This window comes from Loxodonta africana, chromosome 6 (genome assembly GCF_030014295.1).
Source record: "Loxodonta africana isolate mLoxAfr1 chromosome 6, mLoxAfr1.hap2, whole genome shotgun sequence".
NCBI classification, from domain to species: domain Eukaryota; kingdom Metazoa; phylum Chordata; class Mammalia; order Proboscidea; family Elephantidae; genus Loxodonta; species Loxodonta africana.
Window position 1 is genome coordinate 17,796,799 of NC_087347.1, and position 21,097 is coordinate 17,817,895.

A 21,097-nucleotide genomic window follows, 5' to 3' on the forward strand; every position below is an offset into this window, starting at 1 on the left:
TTTTTGTGCTGAGACATTTTTCTTTGTAAATTGTGTGTCCCTCATTTTCATAGTACTTGACTTTATGTTTGCTGAGTCGTTCTGTTTTTCTTGGTTTTTATTTTGAGTTATGGAGTTGTTATACCTCTTTGTGGTTACCTTAATATTTACCCCTATTTTTCTAAGTAAAAACCTAACTTGTATTGTCCTATATCGCCTTGTATCCCTCTCCATTTGGCAGTTCTATGCCACCTGTATTTAGTCCCTCTTTTTGATTATTGTGATCTTTTACATATTGACTTCAATGATTCCCTGCTTTGAGCGTTTTTTTTTTTTTAATTAATCTTAATTTGTTTTTGTGATTTCCCTATTTGAGTTGATATCAGGATGTTCTGTTCTGTGACCTTGTGTTGTGCTGGTATCTGATATTATTGGTTTTCTGACCAATATCTTTTAGTATTTCTTGTAGCTTTGGTTTGGTTTTTGCAAATTCTCTAAGCTTGTGTTTATCTGTAAATGTCTTAATTTCGCCTTCATATTTCAGAGAAAGTTTTGCTGGATATATGATCTTTGGCTGGCAATTTTTCTCCTTCAGTGCTCTATATATGTCATCCCATTGCCTTCTTGCCTGCATGGTTTCTGCTGAGTAGTCTGAACTTATTGATTCTCCATTGTAGGAGACCTTTCTTTTACCCCTGGCTGATTTTAAAATTTTCTGTTTATCTTTGGTTTTGGCAAGTTTGATGATAATATGTCTTGGTGATTTTCTTTTTGGATCAATCTTAAATGGGGTTCGATGAGCATCTTGGATAGATATCCTTTAGTCTTTCATGATGTCAGGGAAGTTTTCTGCCAACAGATCTTCAACTATTCTCTCTGTGTTTTCTGTTATCCCTCCCTGTTCTGGAACTCCAGTCACACTCAAGTTATTCTTCTTGATAGAGTCCCACATGATTCTTAGGGTTTCTTCTTTTTTTTTTAATTCTTTTATCTGATTTTTTTTCAGCTATATTGGTGTTAATTCCCTGGTCCTCCAGATTTCCCACTCTGCATTCTAATTGCTCAAGTCTGCTCCTCTGACTTCCTATTGCGTTGTCTAATTCTGTAATTTTATTGTTAATCTTTTGGATTTCTGAATGCTGTCTCTCTATGGATTCTTGCAGCTTATTAATTTTTCCACTATGTTCTTGAATAATCTTTTTGAGTTCTTCAACTGCTTTATTAGTGTGTTCCTTGGCTTTTTCTGTAGATTGCCTTATTTCATTTCTGAGGTCATCCCTGATGTCTTGAAGCATTCTGTAAATTAGTTTTTTATATTCTGTTCCTGGCAATTCCAGGATTGTATCTTCATTTGGGAAAGATTTTGATTCTTTAGTTTGGGGAGTTGTAGAAGCAGTCATGGTCTGCTTCTTTATGTGGTTTGATATTGACTGCCATCTCCGAGCCATCACTAAGATATTGTAGTGATTTATTCTGTATTTGCTCACTGAGTCTTATCTTGTTTTGTTTTCTTTCAGTATACATAGATGGGCTACTAGATTGCACTGTCTTTATTGTTGTAGCCCTTGACTCACTTATGTCCTATTACCAGCTTGTTTGGGCTGTTGCCAGGTATATATGCCTGAGTCGATTCACTATTCTTGAGTAGAATCTGATTTTGGGTCATCAAGTGCGTGATGCAGACTGTCACCTATCCACCACGAGAAGTAGTGGTGATAATTGTGTGCACCAGATTCTAGAAGCAGCTGGGGTTCACTCTCTGGGGGGGGGGGCAGGATGCTGACAGGCTTCCCCCAAGTGTCAGTGAGGTAGGTGTGTCTCTATTCCTAAAGCACCTTGGTGGGTGGGCTCTGCAGCTGTACCTTAGGCACCCAATCCAAGTACCTCTACAGATTGGTAGGCGTCTCCCTCCTTAGATCCGTAAGGCAGGAGGCTAGGTGGTCTGGGGGGAGCTTCAGCCCTCAGTTCCCTGTTGTGGGTCAGTGAGGGCTCTGTTGAATACGCAGAGATGTCAGACCTAGGAAACTTGTCTTTCCAGTAAATCCACTAAAACAATTGCAGTCAGATCCCTATCAGAAATGCCTTTGCATTATAATAGCCACCTTGTTCCGTATAGGGTTGAAAGCCGAAGACTGTGGATCACATATGCTTGGCTGGAGCTGGTTCTGTGTTTTTAGTCCAATTAGGGAAGGATTTTTGGTCCCTGGGTTTTTTGTAGTTGCTTCTCTCGGGCCAGGAGAATGGGTTAGGAAAAGACCGAAAAAAAAAAAAAAGGAAAAGAAGAACTGCAGAGCAGTTCTCCCTCTCTCTCAGGAAATTCCAATGTTAATGAAGCCGCCTGGGAAGGGGAGGGGAGGGTTCAGATAAATAGGAGAGAGTAAAAAAAAAAAAAAGAGTAGCACCCCAGAATATAGACAAAGTTACTTATCTTGCTTGGGATGACTGTTTTATCTGAGATTCCCAAAGGGCACGTCGACTGTGTGCGCTGGCTGGGTAGAGATTGTCCCCGATAGTCAGGCCCACATCCTGTGCTTGCGCTGTCTCAGAAGCCGTGGTTAGTTCCTCCACTCCCAGTCCAAAGCCCAGCGTCAAGGTTCCCAGGCTGGGACACTGCACTCCCGGCTCCAAAACCAGTCTCTGCCTCCCGGTGACTTCTCCTCCTGTCAGCCGCTTGGCTGCGCTGCCTGCGTGCACTAGCTGGGCTTCCCCCGACTTCAGTTCAGGGTGCTAGGGCTGCGTCCCATTTTTTTGCCCTCTCAGGATGCCGTGCTCAGCTCTCCTGCGCCCAGTCCAAAGCCCAGCACCAAGGTTTCCTGACTGGGATGCTGGCTCCAGGCTCCAAAAACAGTCGCTGCTTCCCCGTGGTTGTTCGTTCTCAGTCTCTGTCACCCCAGGTCAACTCTTTAAATCTGTGTTTGTTGGTCAGGGTTCATAGATTGTCATGTATGTGATCGATTCACTTGTTTTTGCGAGTCTTTGTTGCAAGAGGGATCCAAGGTAGCGTCTACCTAGTCAGCCATCTTGGCCCCGCCTCCCCAATGAAATTTTTGACAGTTTCATTTTAAATTTTGAGGGTTTTTAAGCTAAGAATCATGGTGAAGGCTTGTGTAAATGTCACATTAGCATAATAAACAGAACATTTTATTTTGCAGTGAAAATACACATTTTATCCACTACTGCGTATAGATTATTGAGATTATTTTAAAAATAATTTCAGCAACCTCAGCAGGTAAAATGGATCACATGGAAAGGCAGTGTGATCCAAGTAAGGTTACTACTCTAAGAACCAAGCTGTTGTGCTGGTGGTCACTGATTTGTCTAGTGTTCAGAGCCCTTAGACAAAACAACATCTTTTAATGAGCAATTACATTCACAAAAGAAAATGACCTTATATCAGTTGATTATATGAAACCACATACACTTCTTATTTAGAAAACACACACACACACACACAAGGACAATAGTACTCAAATGGTTAATTTTATAGGCACATTAGATGTCTATGTTAATTAGTACTTTTTTTTTTTAATGTGCTCTTCTTTAGATGCCAGCCAGAAGTTGAAATACTAGTGAAGGCTAAATGATCTACTAATCACCTGCTCAGAAGCATTTTCTGCTTTTTGCCAAAAACAGCATCAAAACAAATAATGTTATTGATAGCTATAGTCAAGTCTGTGCCAAACTCATGGAGACCCCATACACAACAGAACTAAATGCTTCCTGGTCCTGTGCCATTCCTGTGATTGGCTGCAGATCAAACCATTGTGATCCCTAGGGCATTCATTGGCTGATTTCTCTAAAGAGATCATTTTAACCTGGAAGCTCCATAGAAACCTGTACATCATAATACACACAAGCTTCTAATGACAGACTGGTAGAGGCTATACATAATATGTATTGTCAGGGAATCCAAACCTGTTTTCCCACAGTGAATGTAAGAATTCATCCACCGAAACACTTTAGCCTCCTTCATTTATTATGACATGCTGACAGATTTCGCCTTATTTTTAGGTATTTGAGTAATCACATTGTTACCTTTAATGAAGACAGTCGGTAAATCTTTACTGATATCCTTTGTGATTCCCAGAGGGTGCCAAGGATCAAAGGAACCATTGGAAAAGATGATTTTGCTTCCTGTCACATTGAAGCCACCATAGTATGCATTGGTGGACATAACACCCGTGTTTATTAAGTCATAATCGAACTCAGGGCCAAAGAGATCAGAACACTGTTGAACAAAATAACTGCAAAGAAAATGAGACAAAATTTTAGGTGCTGAAGATCAGGGATGAGGAATGTAGGAAAGACATCTATGGAAAGAGTATGATGTTATTTACTTAGTTGTTTTGTTTTCCTCTGAGAATCTGAGTTACTTAAAATAACTAAATAAGGATTTCTTCAGTTTAAGAAGGAAATGTACCTATTTAGCTAGCTAGCTATCTGTGTGAGTCCAGCCTTTCCTCCTATGAGGTCTTCGATTCAGTAAACACAGAGCAATGTGGCCAACAAAGTACTTGTCTATCTTACCGTTGGCCAACTCAATGTACCACCTTAGCGAGGAGGCTATAGACACCACAGGCTGCTGTTTTCTCGACTCCATCCAGGGATTCAAAACAAAAAAGCAGAAAACTCTGTTCTTTCCTTCCCAATCCATACTTGGACTAGTAACCACTGTGGAAGGAAGACAACTGAACACATAGCCTGCCAGCCTGATAAAGAAGAGACTACAGGGGCAGTGAAAGTGAGAGACTACCTCCAATGCAGAGAGGAAGGCCAAGAGCTACTCGAACCCACCCAGTTCAAGTTGTTCTAGCCTGAGGGTTTAGAACATCAAACAGAAACTAAAAAACGGAATCAATCAAAAGGAAGATTTCTCCTCCTGTGTCCTAGGAGCAAAACTGATAAGCAAAGGAACAAAGGAGGGAAAATGTAGATGGCCTTCTCTCCACACTGGTGGAATAGACACCAAAAGAAGCGAGGCTACAGTAGCTGTTTGCCCCAATACAGGTACCTTCACCATAGACATCACTTTTAAAAATTGTGGTTCAGTTAATACACTTGAGATAGACTAAGTCCTAGCTCCTTTCCTCATTAGGGAATTTGACCTTTAGACTTTGACAGAAGAAAATATAGACTTCGTGTCAGGGATCATATGTTGCTCTACAAACCCAGTAAATATGAACAAAGGGTCACAGAACAATGGGAATAAAGTTTACTAAGGCTTATCTGTCTTGGTTCACACAACTAGCAAACCTTCACTAACCAAAATTCAAAAGAGATGGAGAACTTGCTTTCTTTACTTGCAACTTTGCTGTCACCCATGATCCTTCACTGGATTTTTAAAAAAAAACATACAAAGTACATTCTTGGTTAAAGAGTATTAGATAAAATGACCTTCTAATGCCAGAAAGGAAGACTGAGACTACTACTTTATTTATTCTTATTTATCCTATAAAACCTATAGAGTGTTTCCTGGCACCTACTAGTTAAGTTAGATTTGGAAATCTGAGATTTGGTTCTACATATCTTATTGGATTTATTTTTGATTTCTCAAACTTCCATCTAAAATATTTCTACCTTAACTTTATCTATATGAAACTGGCCAGTTTGATCAATTTAAGTGCGGGCAAGAAAAAAAAAAAAAGAAAGAAAGGAAGGAAGAAAAAAACTGCTATCATGGTTTCTAGTGACAAAAAGAAATCAAAATACAACATTTACCTAAGAGGCAACCCAGTGAAGAGCTGGTTTTTTGAATCCGTGGTTTGAAAGAACCCAAATTCAGTGCAAGACTGGTAAAAGAATTGCCTGGCTAGAAAGCAAAACATCAATTGATTTAACCAAAAATGATATTTTGGTCAATTACGAAATAAAGAGCTTAAAAGATTTCAGTACACAATTTTACGTGATGCTCGTGACATTCTAAAACACATTTGATCTCATCATTACCAATATTTTTAGTCATATCCAACATTACCAGAGCAATACTTGAGACTACGTCCAACGAGAAGGAGATTCTGGCAAGGTCCCCACGTGCTCCTAAAGTAATCCTATCTTTTCCCTCAGGACCATCTCTTTGATCACCTTGATGCTGTCCTTCTTGCCCACGATTTCCAGCTTCTACTGGAACACACTCCATTTTTGCATCTTCCTCTAGTCAACGCCCCTTCAGGATGTCACAGGCTCTTCTCCACGAAGTTTCTTGAAGAAAGGATGCACGCACAATGCCCCTGTGCCTCGCCATCTGTACATCTTCAGTTACGCTATGGCTGCATGTTCTCCCCCAGAGGTCACCAATATTGGTGTGATAATACAAATCAATTCATCAATTTGTGGATAAGAACTGAGATGTTCAGTTCATTTAAAGTCTAGCAGCTATGTCAAGGAGTCACACATCTTTGATCAATTTAGTTAAACATATTAAGAACTATTCATACTACAAATAGCTTGAAGTTGTAGTTATATTGGATGTCAAACAGGCTAATGATAGAGAGAGGGTCCCTGGGTGGTGCAAACGATTTTTACTCGACTACTAACTTAAAGGTTGGCTATTTGAACACACCCATCAGTGCCACGCAAGAAAGGCCTGGCGATCTGGTCCTATAAAGATTACAGCCAAGAAAACCTACAGTACATTTCTGTTCTGTAACACATGGGGTTGCCAAGAATCGAAATTGACTGGACGGCAACAGATTAGGTCATTTCAGAGAGCAACCACATTTGCAGAACTACTTTATATAGAATTTGAAGTGAAGTGAAGTATACCGTAGGCACCAATGATGCTAGATTAGTGTTGAAAAGTACTAAGGGTCACCTTTCTTTGTTCTGCTTGTTGCAATCCTAAGCATTTGGTATTTCTGAATCTTTTATTAAAGTGGTTTAATCTGTGTATATCTAGCTCCTCAACTCATTCACTCTCTGTACCCATCCTTGAGGAAATCCTTTAGCTCTGGTTACTTTGTCACGTCTCATTTTTACCAGAAAACACTTTACCTTTTTTGGGATTGTGTTGGTCGATGGAAGAGTTCGACAACATTTCCAGTTTCTTTCTGTAATATGCGGGAAAGCAACGCAAATATTCAAGCTTGAATACTAACTGTATAATTCTAAGGTATCTATAGTATGGTGAACCCAGGGAGGTTTCAGCCATAATGTCACACATTTCATCCATGGTGAATGAATCCTCTTCTCTCTGCAAAAACCAAGATTCCAATTATCCTTAAAGAGACATAGATGGGAAGGCTTTCGGGTCCAAATGGAATTGAGCTCCAAAGTTATTTTCAATGCTTTAAGTGATTGCTTTCAATTCTAATAAGTTAAAAATAGTCTTTGGTGACTGCTTGAAGATCAACGCCTGAAAACTATCAGCTCACTTGCATGGGTTGCAGAGTCTACTAGAAGCTAATCGGCCCCCCTTGTGCAAGACACATAGCTCATAAAAGCACTTGTTTTAACAAAGACTTTTGTTTTTCAGGTCTCTATTTGGTTGTAACTGTTAACGAATAAGCAAGCTTTGATTAGCATGCAGTATCCTACCAGATCAATGCTAGAACCTGTGGGAGGTGTAAAAGGTGAGTGTCAAGGATCTAGTCTAAGAAGACAAGATACATAAAATATGACAACACTAATGAGCAATTCTGGGAATTCTGACAGACTTTTGTGAGGACTAGACTCGTAAGAAAAGCTTCCCGAGGAGGCAGGAATTGAGATGGACCTATAAGATGGTATAAGGTTTAAGAAGTAGAGTGCATTTGTATGATTTTATTAATATGAAGTATCTAGAATAGAAAAAGGTGTAGAGATTAGTGTTTAATAGTGTTTATAGGCAAAGAGGGAAAGAAAAAAGGGAGAATCGTTATTTAGGTAACATAGAGTTCTTGTTTATGGGGATGGAAAATTTGGCAATGGATATTGGTGATGGTTGCACAACATGGTTAATGTTATTGCTTTTTATTGAATTGTACAAGTGAGAAATGTTGAGATCCAAATGTTAGGTTTTTATATTTTTACAATAATAAAAATTAAAAAACTAGCGTGCATTTTAGGCAAGGGGAACAACACGTCTGAAGAAGTGGTGGCAAGGATATTCAATGTCTATAAGGATGATCAGTAAGCCTGGATGTGTGACACTGAATTAGCTACTAAACTGTCTGAGCCTTAGTTTGCTCATGTGTCCCATGTAGACAATCAGAATAAGCTACTCAGAGTAACTGATAAGGCTGCTGTGAGGATTAAATGAAAGCAGTCCTTAGGATAATGCCTGGAACAAAGGTCTTTCAATAAGAAGCTACATTGTTTTCATTATAATTATTATATTTCTTCTTCCATTTTTCCTTTTTTAATTGTGGTAAGGGTATACAGATTATCTATCACCTACATTTTTTGTACATATACATATAATTAAGATTTGTTAATTAAGGTTTTTTTTTTTTTTTTTTTAGTCAAGAAAACTAAAAAAACAAAACAAAACTTGAAATATCTATTAATCGTAGAATGTGGTCAGTTGTAGAATTCTTACATTTTTGTTGATTATCATTTTCAGAGGGTTAAAGGTCTCTGTAGAAAAGTTTTTAAAGGAACAATAACATTTTTTAGTTCAAATATGCCGCCTATTAAGAACCACAAAAGTTTTAACATGGATGAAGGTCAAATCTGTTGGCAAAATTATACTCCCTAATTTACACTTAGTGAATTGTCTGTGGATTTAGGACTCCCTAAAGAAAAAAAAAAAAATATATATATATATATATATATATATTTTTTAAATGCCATACTTGGAGTTCCTGGGTAGTGCAAATGGTTTACAAGCTCAACTGCTAATTAAAAGGCTAGAGATTCAAGTCCACCCAGAGGTGTCTCAGAAGAAGGGTTTAGCAATGTACTTCCAAACAATCATCTAATGGAAACTCTGTGGGTACAATCCTACTGTGACACACAGCGAGACACTATCAGTTGGATCGACATGACAGCAACTAGTTGATCAAACCCTACATTTGCACAGGAAACCTGAAGCTGAATACCAACACAGAAAATGTTGCTAAAGAAAATTAGTGTAAGAAAGGAACATATTTACCCTTTATTAACTCATTTTTCTCCTGTTTCATAGGACTTTCCTATTGTGGGATTATGGGGAGGGGTAATGAGAGCCCTGGTGATGCAGTGGTTAAGAGCTCTGCTGCCAGTCATAAGGTCTGTGTTTCAAATTCACCAGCCATTCTTTGGAAACCCTGTTGGGTGTTCTGCTCTCTCCTGTAGGGTCTTCATGAGTTGGAACTGATTCAACATCAATGGGTTTGACTTTTTGTCTTTTTTTTTAAGGATGGACATAAGCAGTTAGCATAGAAGTCAGGGTCTTAAATTCCACTTAAATTGCATGAGAATCACCTGAGGACCTGATGCCTGGTTCCCACTCTAGAGGTTTGGCAGTGAGGCCAAGGAACCTGCATAGTTAAAGTGACTTTCAGGTAACTGTGCTGAAAATTGGTCCTCATCACAATTTTAGAAATTCTAGTAGAGTTGAATTCTGTTTAGATGCTGATATTGAAAGAAAAAAAAAAAACCACTCTCACCACATGGTGTGTATAGTGGCATTTCAGGGGATTTGGTTTGATCTGGCATAGCTAAAGCCCTGTTAAAAGAAGGAATAGATTTTCAGCGGTTGCTTGAGTGAGAGAAAAAGCCTTGAAAAAATCATAATTTGCTGACCATCATCTGATTTCATGGCCTCACATTAGATAGCAAGGGATTGATACATATCCCTCTTTTCTACTAGGCTCTTCAAAAGGTAAATCTAAAAATCAATTTTCCTACTAGAGTTGTATGTTATTTCAGCAGAAAGAAAACCACATAATTTCAATCCACTCACCTTCCCTCATAGTACATAAAATTTTTCCAATTCTAAGTTTAGTGTATTATCGGAAAAAAAGCTAGATTTTTGCATAAGAGAATTCTATGCTGTAAAAGTTTTAAATGTGTGATTGTCAATCCACATAGTCTTAAGAATGTTCTGATATTTCAGTCATGAAACAAAAGGTAGAATAAAGTCTCCTATAAACAGCGATAATCCTGGAAATGTAAAAAAAGAAAAAAAAAAACATTAAGAGTAAAATCTATCCTCGACCAAGCCCTTTCCAGTCACTTCCTAACAGCAAAGCACACCTTCAAAAATTAGTGGGCGTTATTCATTAAAATCACCAAGCCAACAGGTACTGAGGGAAAGAACCTGCTTTGTGGGATTAAATTTTAAATTTTAATGAGCATGTGAGCTTCCTTTAGAGGTTCTTTCAGGAAAACACTATCCTGCCATCACCTGCAGGACACTCTTGCATCTTGGCTCTGCCTCATTTTGGCTGTGTGACTGTAGGCCAGTCACTTGGCCTTTCTGAGTATCAGGGTCCATAACTTTAAATGTGGATACAACGATGCCCACCTATGAGAGTATCTTAGAGTAAATGAGATAAGGTACATGCACCTGTCCTATGGAGCACTGTGTCATAGTTGTAATCACTAACTCTGATATTATCCATGAGAGAATGAACATTTCATTTACAAAGGAAAGAAGAAAGGGAAAAGGGAGGGACGGAGGAAGGGGGAAAAAAAAAAAGAAAGAAAGAAAAGCCATGAGGATAAAGGTGTTAATTTAATTTGTAATTTTTTTGAAAAAGGAGTTAAGAAAATGTAATTTATGTATTATTACAGTAGTCAACATATAGGTTTTATTTAGGGAAACTCTCATTGAAATTCTGATACACCCCCTCAGTAGACTTTTGTCTTTGGGCAAGTGATTTCAAGCTTGAGCTCCTTATTTGTGATATAGTAGAACTTAGAGATATTGTAAGAATTTCTAGCAGAAAAACTATAAACTACTTCGTATAAGGTCTGGGGCAGGATAAGCCTTTGGCCTGTGGAAATTTTTATTAATATCATTATCTCATTATTATTGTTATTATTCATTAACAATATGGAATAGGTCATGGTCCTTGGATGTTCATTTCTACCCAGACCCAGTGCCATCGAGTAGATTCCGACTCATTGTGACCCTACAGGACAGAGTAGAACTGCCCCATCATTTCTAGGCAAACTTATTTTGGTACAAGTCCCTTACATTTGCAAACGATTTAATTGCATGATCTTGGCCTGCCAAAACAACTATCAGCCTTAAAAGTAACCTCTAAACTGTTTTCCAGACCACTGGAGGCTAGCCATATAATATTTGGCTTCTAAGTCCTGAAATGTTTGTTATCTTTGCTGAGAGTTTCTGACAACCAAATTGGAGACCAAGCACACCAGTTACAAAGTTAGAAAATTCTCCATTGTGTTGAGCAGAAAGGTGGGCAGAAAAGTAACACTTACACATTAAATCACAGAGAATTATCTATACCTGATATATTATTTTAATTCTGGTGAAAAGTGGGCATAACATACCCTTGTAAAGATTTAAAAAATGTATATAAGGTCAATTATTAAATAAATGTTAATTATTAGGTAATAAAAAAACTCATGCATGATATCCAAATTAGAAAACAGATATACAAATCACAAACCAAGTCCTTCCTTAAATGATACTTTAGAAATAATCAAGAATTTTCTCCACAAACTACTTACAAATAGAAAAGGGACAAAAGCCTGACCCTCATCTCTTCTGTGTAACTAACACATCCAGGTGTGGAGGACAATGGGTACAAGAAAGTAGATGTGGATGGTTCTGTTATTTTAGACCCTTAGTGATTGTTTTTGGGGAGAGAAACCAGTGGAAGATGCTGCTCCCCAGCATGACCTTGTTATTCCCAACATGTTTTGCCAAGAGTTAGGGGCAACTCCTTTTCAACAATGACTTCAGCTTTCAGTTAATTCTGAACCCTAGTGGTCTTAGATTTCTTAGTCACTAAACAACAACAAAAAAAAACCCCTCAAATTCGTTCAAAGTCAGCCATAATTACAATTTATTTTTTTCCCTTTGTAGAACGATGATTTTCTACCAAGACTTTAAGGCTTAATTTTACAAATATTTCTTTTATTAGACATTCCACATATACTACTATTGAATGCCATTATGGGTTGAATTTTTTCCCTCCAAATGTCAGGTTGCAGTCCTAACCAGTGATTTCTGTGAATGGGAGCTCATTTGGAAAAAGTGTCTTAGAAGGTGATATCAGATAAGTTAACATGATGTCCTACCTAAGTAGGTGAGTCCTTGTCCAATATGAGTGGTGTCTTATAAGAGAGGGGAATAGGCACAGACAGACAGACATATAATAGTGAAGGGAAAAGAGGCATGTAACGATGGCCTTATGATGAGGCTGCAATTCAAGGAATGCTTAAGGTTACCAGAAGCTGACAGAGATTAGAAAGGATCTCCCCTAGAGCCTTCAGAGAGTACATGGCCCATCTGACACCTTGAATTAGGGCTTCTAGCCTACAGAGCAGTGAGATACTAAGTTTATGTGGTTTATAGGCACCCACTTTGTGATACTTTGTTAAGGTAGTACAAGGAAACTACTACAATACCCCATGATGTAGATGCATTAGGCCCAAGAGCTTTAGAGCTACTAATACCCACTTCATGTGATATTCTGCTATGAGTCACATAGATAACAAGAAAAAGAGACTGTAAAGGAGGGACATGGAGATAAATCTTGACCCAAACCAATGCTCCTTCTCCGGATAAAAAAGAAAAGCTGGATGGGAGCCAGACAGAGTCTCTGTTCTAAAGAATGGTATGATCTAGTAGCAGGAATGTAGCCATAGAGCATAAAATGTGGTGGAAAAAACATACATATACAACAAGATCACACATAAAATGCTGGGACTGAGGAACAGTGGTTAAAAAAAAGAAGAGGTTGCATCTGCTTGAAGTGATCAGGAGAGATTTCATCTGGGTGGCTTTTGAAAAGCACTTAATGTATTTTGAGGGGATCAAGGATGGGGGGCATTCCAGAAGCCTAGAGTAACATGAGGGGAAATGTTCATGTGAATACAAGAACAGCAAATTGTAGAATTTGGCTAGAACTTGGAAACCCTGGTGGTGTAGAGATTAAGTGCTACAGCTGCTAACCAAAAGCTCGGCTTTTCAAATCCTCCAGGAGCTCCTTGGAAACTCTATGGGGCAGTTCTACTCTGTCCTATAGGGTTGCTTTGAGTCAATACCAACTGGAAGGCAGTGGTTTTTTTTTTTTTTTTTTTTTTTTGGTTGGCTAGAACTTAAGTCATGAACTTCAGAAGAACGGGACGTGGTATAATAGCATAGGAAACACTTTTTGTAGGAGTTCATTCTGTTGATGGAAAAGAGCTTCCTAAGTGTTCTTTAGAAAGAGAGGCAGCGAGATAAGAGGTGTGTTTTAGGAAGATTAACCTCGAGTTTGGTATACAAAGAACTGGATTGAGGGGCAGACAGAAGGCTGGAAGACAGATCAGAAACCATTAAGAATCTGGTTGAGAGTAAGGGAGGGATAACACAGAAGGAGGGCATGGCCACAGCTGTCTACCTTTACCAATCTTTCTAGCCACATAGCACAGTGCTGGCACTAAATTGGTACCCACTGTGAGAGGTTGAAAGCAAGGGAGGAAGAAAGAAAGAGAGTGTTCGAAGGAGTTAGGGAGACCTTGTGGGAAGGAGGAAAAATATGAGAGATTTTTATTTTGACTTTGGAAACTTGTGTGCAATATTCTCAACTCAGAATTATCAAACTCCACCCCGCCAAAAAGCAAAAAAAAAAAAAGTGTATGCAAATCTGGTGAGATCCAAGTAAGATCTGTAGTCTAGCTAACTGTATTGCTCCAATATCGATTGGTTTTTATAATGGACTGTATTTACATAAATGATAAAACTGTTGCCATCCAGTCGATTCCAACTCAGTGACGCTAGGTAAGATGCTAATATTGGATAAATGTCAGTGAAAGGAACATGAGAGCTCTCAGTATACTTTTTGTAATTCCTTGTTAGTCCATAGTTAGTTCAAAATAAAAGTGTATAAAAAAATCAATGGCAGTCATGAACCAATTTATCCCCTCTTCTAAAAAATGTCTGTCCTTAGTTACTCTTTTTGGCAGTTAACCTGGCTGGGTTAGAACATCTTGACCTTAGGGGTGAGGCTGCCTTGGTTAGGTACCCCCGTCTCTGGACATGTTCCTTAATCTCTGGCATTCCTCAAAAAAAAAACTTTCCCTAATCTCCCAAAGAAGTTGTGATCTTTTTTCTAGATATATCAAAGTTCACAAGTTTTCCATTTCAAAATCTGTTTAACTCCATGACTCAGTGGATCAAAAGAGTTAGAAATGTTATCATCTTCATATTCAAATTTGCTTTTAAATTTCCTGCTTCTGAGAGTTATTCATGGTATTGAAATTCACCATGTCCTTTTCTTCAGTCCACACAAGACATGATTTCTTTTTTTTTTTTGTAATTATAATTGTTAAAATCAAATAGGTCAGACTCAGAGTACTCCTAATTAATGGGACAGCTTTCTAAAATTTTGGAAATGAAACAGTTTATTGAAATAGTTGTATTCTGTCCTACAGTGTAGCCATTATTGCATTTTTTAAAGAGTTTCCAAGTGTATTTAGAATAAAAGATGAGTAAGATGAGGAAGTTGTAGCATATTAATAATTTGGTAGATGACATTTTCCATCATTTAGTTTGATTCTCAGAATGGAAGCTTATATGTGCTGTTTGAATTTTTAAAAATACACCCAAACCATGGGTGTCTTTCTCTATAACTAATTTATGACACATAGACAAGTAGAGACTACCTATTTGAGCTTTTCTTTCTTTCTCCATATGTTCTACGCCCCTCCTCCCTTTCTTTCTACATTTTTTTTTTTTTTTTTACCTCATAGTCCTTTTCATTGTCATTCTCCTGAACAGTGGACTTAAGAGGAAAAATCAAAAGGTCTATAAAAACGGCTTTGTCCATTTCAGAGTAATGTTTCAGAGGTTTACATAACCTAGGGGAAAGAAAACAGGAAAACAGAAGTGAAATTCAATTTCTCTTCAAAATCAAAACCCAAATGTAGAAAATAATCCAAACTGAATTAATACTAGATTTCTTCAGAATATTTACACTGTGGAAGGAGAAATAAATTATGGTCCCTACTTTAAGTTTTCAAATTATGTCTACGAAAATAATTCCATCCAACATTTATGTAACACTACTGTTATCAAAATGCTTTCATTCGAATCAATGCATTGGATCACAAAAAATTCCGAGAGTATTCTGAGACAGTGGTTATCTTTGAAAATCTAACATTGCTGAAGACTCATTTTTTTAAGGAATATGACTCTGTAATATACAATAATTTGAGATTAAAATGATATTTGATGCTCTTCCCAATTACAGTAACAATACACATATATTGATCCCATTTCTACGCTGCTACACACACAAACATGCACACACACAGTGTATATTAGCAGATAACTAACTTTGAAATAGAGATGCAGAAGGATTCTAAGATTATAGGGAAGAATCACAAGGATTATCCGTTATGCCTCCAACACTTTATTCTGTCTAACCCAGTCGGACATCTCAAGCCTGCTCCCCATTACATCCTGGCCCTAGTCCTTTGAACACTTCTTTGCCTCTCTGAGAACCTTTGGCTTCATAGCACTGACCTCCATCACACCTCTAGTCCAAAGACATGCTGTTTACAAGTAGTCTGTTGTGTTTAAACCTTGGCCTTTCCCTGCAGTTATTGCCATGGCACAGAGTTCTGAAGGAATTGCTCCCTCGACTCCAGCCTTTGGAAAAGAGCCATATGTCTAAGCCCACCTCTTCTGTTAGTGATAGCTGGAGACATTACTCTTTTATTATGCGGCCCTATATAGAGACCTTGTTTCATCCTGATCTTGCAAATGAGCAATTGATGGTCTGTTTTGCAGTTAGCCCCTGACCTTGTTCTGACCGATGATATTGAGCTTTTCCGTTGTCTCTGTCCACAGATGTAGTCTTTGATTCCTGTGTATTCCATCTGGTGAGGTACATGCATAGGCTTGCTGTTTATGTTGGTTTAAAAATATTAGCAGTGAAGAAGTCCTTGCTCTTGCAAAATTCTATCATGCAAGCTCCAGCATCATTTCTATCACCAAGTCTCTATTTTTGAACTACCGTGCATTCTTTGTTTCCAACTTTCATATTCCAATCACCAGTAATTATCAATGCATTCTGATTGCTTGTTCAATCAACTTTCAGACTGCAGAAGTTGGTAAAAATCTTCCTTTTCTTCATCTTTGGCCTTAGTGGTTGGTGCATAAATTTGAATAATAGTCATATTAACTGGCCTTCCTTGTAGGAATATGGATATTATCCTATCACTGACAAGGTAGTACTTAAGGACAGATCTTCAAATGTTCTTTTTTATGATGAATGCAATGCCATTCCTCTTCAAGTTGTCATTCTTGGCATAGTAGACCATATGATTGGATCATTCAAAATGGCCAATAGCAGTCAATTTCAGCTCACTAATGCATAGGATATTGGTGTCTATATGTTCCATTTGATTTTTGAAAATTTCCAGTTTTCATACTTCATATATTCCATATTCTGATTGTTAAGGCACATTTGCCGCTGTTTATTTTCATTTTGCTCGTATGCAAGCTCAAGGTGAAGCAGAAGAAAATTAGAACAAATCAATGAAAGCCAAAGAATGACCTTGAGTATATCCCACTTGAATTTATAGATCCTCTCAAGAACAGGTTTGACATGTTGAACACTAATGGCCGACGACCAGAAGAGTTATGGAATGACATCGAATATCATACATGAAGAAAGCAAGAGGTCATTAAAAAGGCAGGAAAGAAAGACCTAAATGGATGTCAGAGGAGACTCTGAAACTTGCTAGTGAATGTCGAGTAGCTAAAGTAAAAGGAAGAAATGATGATGTAAATAATTGAACAGAAGATTTCAAAGGGCAGCTTGAGAAGACAAAGTATTATAATGGAAAGTGCAAAGAGCTGGAGATAGAAAACCAAAAGAAAGAACATGCTCTATATTTCCCAAGCTGAAAGAACTGAAGAAAAAATTCAAGCCTCTAGTTGCAAATAATGAAGTATTCTATTGATAAAATATTAAATGACTCAGGAAGCGTCAAAAGAAGATGCAAGGAATACACAGAGTCATTATACCAAAAAAATTGGTCGACATTCAATCATTTCAAAAGGTACCATATGATCAGGTACTGATGGTACTGAAGGAAGAAGTCCAAGCTGCTCTGAAGGCATTGTAGAAATACAAGTCTCCAGGAATTGACAGAATATCAATTGAGACGTTTCAAAAAACGGGTGCAGCACTGAAGAGCTCACTCATCTATGCCAAAAAATTCGGAAGAGAGCTACCTGGCCAATTAACAGGAAGAGATTCATATTTATTCTTATCCCCAAGAAAGGTGATTCAACAGAATGTGTAAATTTTTGAATAATGTCATTAATATCACATGGAAGTAAAAATTTTGCTGAAAATCATTCAAAATCGGCTGCAGCAGTATATCGACAGAGAACTGCCAGAAATTCAGGCCCGATCCACAAGAGGATGTAGAACTAAGGATATCATTGCTGATGTCAGATGGATCTTAGCTGAAAGCAGAGAATAACAGATGTTTACATGTGTTTTATTGACTACACAAAAGTATGAGACTGTGTGGATCGAAACAAATTATGAATAACATTGGTGAAAACGGGGATTCCAGAACACTTAATTGTGCTCAGGAGGAACCTCTACCTAGATCAAGAGACAGTTGTTTGGACAGAACAAGGGGATACTGAGTGGTTTAAGTCAGGAAAGTTTTACATCAGGGTTCTATCGTTTCACCATACCTATTCAATCTGTATGCTCAGCAAATAATCTGAGAAGCTGGACTCTGTGAAGAAGAATGGGGCATCAGGATTGGTGGAAGACTCATTAACAACCTGCATTATGCAGATGACACTGCAATGCTGCTGAAAGTGAAGAGGACATGAAGCACTTACTAAGGAAGATAAAAGACCACAGCCTTCAATAAGGATTACACTTCAACATGAAACAAACAAGCAAACAAAAAAACCTCACAACTGGACCAATATGCTATATCATGGTAAATGGAGAAAAGGTTGAATATGTCAAGAATTTCATTTTACCGGGATCCAAAATCAACACCCATGGAAGTAGCAGTCAAGATATCAAAAGATGATTTGCATTGGGCAAATCCACTGTAAAAGACTTCTTTAGAGTATTGAAAAGCAAAGATGTCACCTTAAAGCCTAAGGTGCACTGAACCCAAGCCATGGTATTTCCAATCAGATCATAGGCATGGGAAAGCTGGACGATAAATAAAAAAAGACAGAAGAAGAATTGATGGCTTTGAATTGTGGCATTGATGAAAAATACTGAATATACCATGTACTGCCAAAAAAGGAACAACTCTGTTTCAGAAGAAGTACAACCAGAATGCTCCTTAGAAGCAAAGATGGTGCAACTAAGTCTTACAAACTTTGAACATATTGTCAGGAGACATCTATCCCTGGAGAAGGACATCATGTTTGGTAAAGTACAGGGTCAACAAAAGAGAAAAAAAGAAAAATGATGGCGCAACTAAGTCTTACATACTTTGAACATATTGTCAGGAGACCTCTGTCCCTGGAGAAGGCCATCATGTTAGGTAAAGTACCGGGTCAACAAAAGAGAGGAGGGCCCTTAATGAGATGGATTGACACAGTGGTTGCAACTATGGGCTCAGGCACAACAATGATTTTAGGCATGGTACACTACTGGGCAGTGTTTCTTCTTTTGTGCATAGGATTGCTATGAGTCAGAACCAACTCAATGGCACCTAACAACAACAAAACAAGAACATATAGAGACCACCTGGCAATACATATTAACAACAGTTTACAAACACAAGACTAGAGTGATTGGTCTTTCTGGAAATAAAACTTAATGCTGCCATTAGTTTACAATTTAGTTAATATGCAATTCCCACTTTAGCTAACAATATATTTATGCACTTGGGAGAAAAGAGACTTAGTCAATTTAACTCATGGTAATAAAAAGTCCAAGAAACTCACTAGTTTTCAGTCTTTAAAAATATAATAAAAAGGAGATATTTAAGTATCCTACATTTCCCAACTTATTCCAGAAATATTCAAAGGCCAATGTGAAACAAAAAAGTTTCTGAATGATTTTAAATGCACAAGGTGTTTGGAACATAAAACTGGTAAAATACATTACATTTAACTTTTTCCTGAATCTATGTGTGGGCTGAGATAAATTAGAACCCATATAAAAATCACTTAAATGGAAGGAGAGAAAAGAGAACAGTTCAAATGGCCACAACTTATCATTAGCAGAAATATCTCAAGAATATTTGACAATTCACCCATTTCTTCTGGCCAAGGCATTTAATTTCCCCTGCAGCAGTAGCTCTTAGCCACTGCACAATCAGGGCTCCCACTTCCACTTAGGAGAATTTAAATGCCCTCAAATAGAATTCACATCAGATCTGAAGCCAGCTACAAATATTTCTCTAAATTTAACTGGTTCAATCAAAGAATTGTATGGTCTACTATGCCAGACATGACAACTTGAAGAGGAATGGCATTGCATTCATCGTCAAAAAAAAAAAAAAAATTCAATATCTATTCTGAAACACAACACTGTCAGTGATAGGCTAATATCCATATGCCTATAAAGGAAGAGTTAATACCAGTTACACATCAACAGCTAAGGCCAATTAAATTGAAGATTTTTCACAATTTATGCAGTCTGAAATTTATGGAACATGCAATCAAGATGCACTGATAATTAGTGGGGATTGTAATCCAAGAGTTGGAAACAAAAAAGAAGCGTCTGCAGTTAGAAAACACAACCTTGGTGATACAAAGGATACCAGGGATCACATGATAGAACTTTGCAAGACCAATGATTTCTTCACTGCAAATAGATTTTTTTCAACAAAATAAACGGCAGCTATACACATGGACCTCACCAGGTGGAATACACAGGAAACAAATCGACTACATTTGTGAAAAGAGACAATGGAAAAGCTCAATATCATCAGTCAGAACAAGGTGGGGGCTAACTGCAAACCAGAAAATCGATTGCTCATTTTCAAGTTCAAATTAAAGCTGATTAAAATTAGAACAAATTGAGAGACAAAGTATGACCTTGAGTACATCCTACCTGGATATAGTGACCACCAAAAAACAGATTTGACAAATTTAACACTAATGACGGAAAACCAGACAAGTTGTGGAATGGGTAAGGACATCATCCACGACAAAAGCAGGAAGTCATAAAAAGATAGAAAAGAAGGAAAAGACTACAGTGGATGGCAAAAGAGACTGAAACTTGCTTTTGAAAGTTAAGTAGCTAAAGCAAATGGGAGAAATAATAAAGTAAAAGAGCTGAACAGAAAATTTCAAAATCCGGATCTAGAAGACAAATTAAGGTATTATAATGACTTGCGGAGTTACAAACCAAATGGGAAGAAGATGCTACGCATTTCTGAAGCTGAAAGGACTTAAGAAAAAAATTCAAGTCTTGAATTGAAATATTGAAAGATTCTATGAGGAAAATATAAAACGATAAAGAAAGCATCAAAAGAAAATGGAAGGCATACACAGAGTCACTATACCAAAAAGAATTGGTGGATGCTCAACCATTTCAGGAGGTAGCATATGATCAGAAACTGACGGTACTGAAGGAAGAGGTCCAAGCTGCATTGAAGGAATTGGTGAAAAACTGGGCACCAAGAATTGACAGAATACCAATTCAGATGTTTCAATAAATGGATGCAATGTTGGAAGTGCCCACCCACTTATCTATGCCAAGAAATTTGGAAGGCAGGTATTTGGCCAATCAACTGAAAGAGATCCATATTTATGCCTAGTCCCAAGGAAGGGGGCCCAACAAAATGCAGAAATTATTGAACAGTATCATTAACATCACACAAAAGTAAAATTCTTTTGAAGATCATTGAAAAGCAACTGCAGCAGTGCAATGACAGGGAACTGTCTGAAATTCAAGGTGGATTCAGAAGAGGATGTGGAGTCAGGGATATCATTGCTGATGTCAGCTGGATCCTGGCTGAAAGCACACCATACCATAAAGATGTTTACCTGTGTTTTATATGTTATGCAAAGGATTTCCACCCT

At 37.8% G+C, this 21,097-nt stretch overlaps 1 protein-coding gene across 1 annotated transcript in view; it reads right to left on the reverse strand.

Moving 5' to 3' along the window:
• LOC135231564 (putative serine protease K12H4.7) overlaps positions 1–21,097 on the reverse strand; it is a 65,428-nt gene that overhangs the window by 12,068 nt on the left and 32,263 nt on the right. Inside the window, exons 5-8 of the mRNA XM_064287391.1 lie at positions 14,805–14,919; positions 6,970–7,168; positions 5,698–5,788; positions 4,015–4,223 (exon numbers count right to left, since the gene is read on the reverse strand). Coding sequence (XP_064143461.1) covers positions 4,015–4,223; positions 5,698–5,788; positions 6,970–7,168; positions 14,805–14,919 — 614 coding nt within the window. The remainder of the gene's footprint in view (positions 1–4,014; positions 4,224–5,697; positions 5,789–6,969; positions 7,169–14,804; positions 14,920–21,097) is intronic.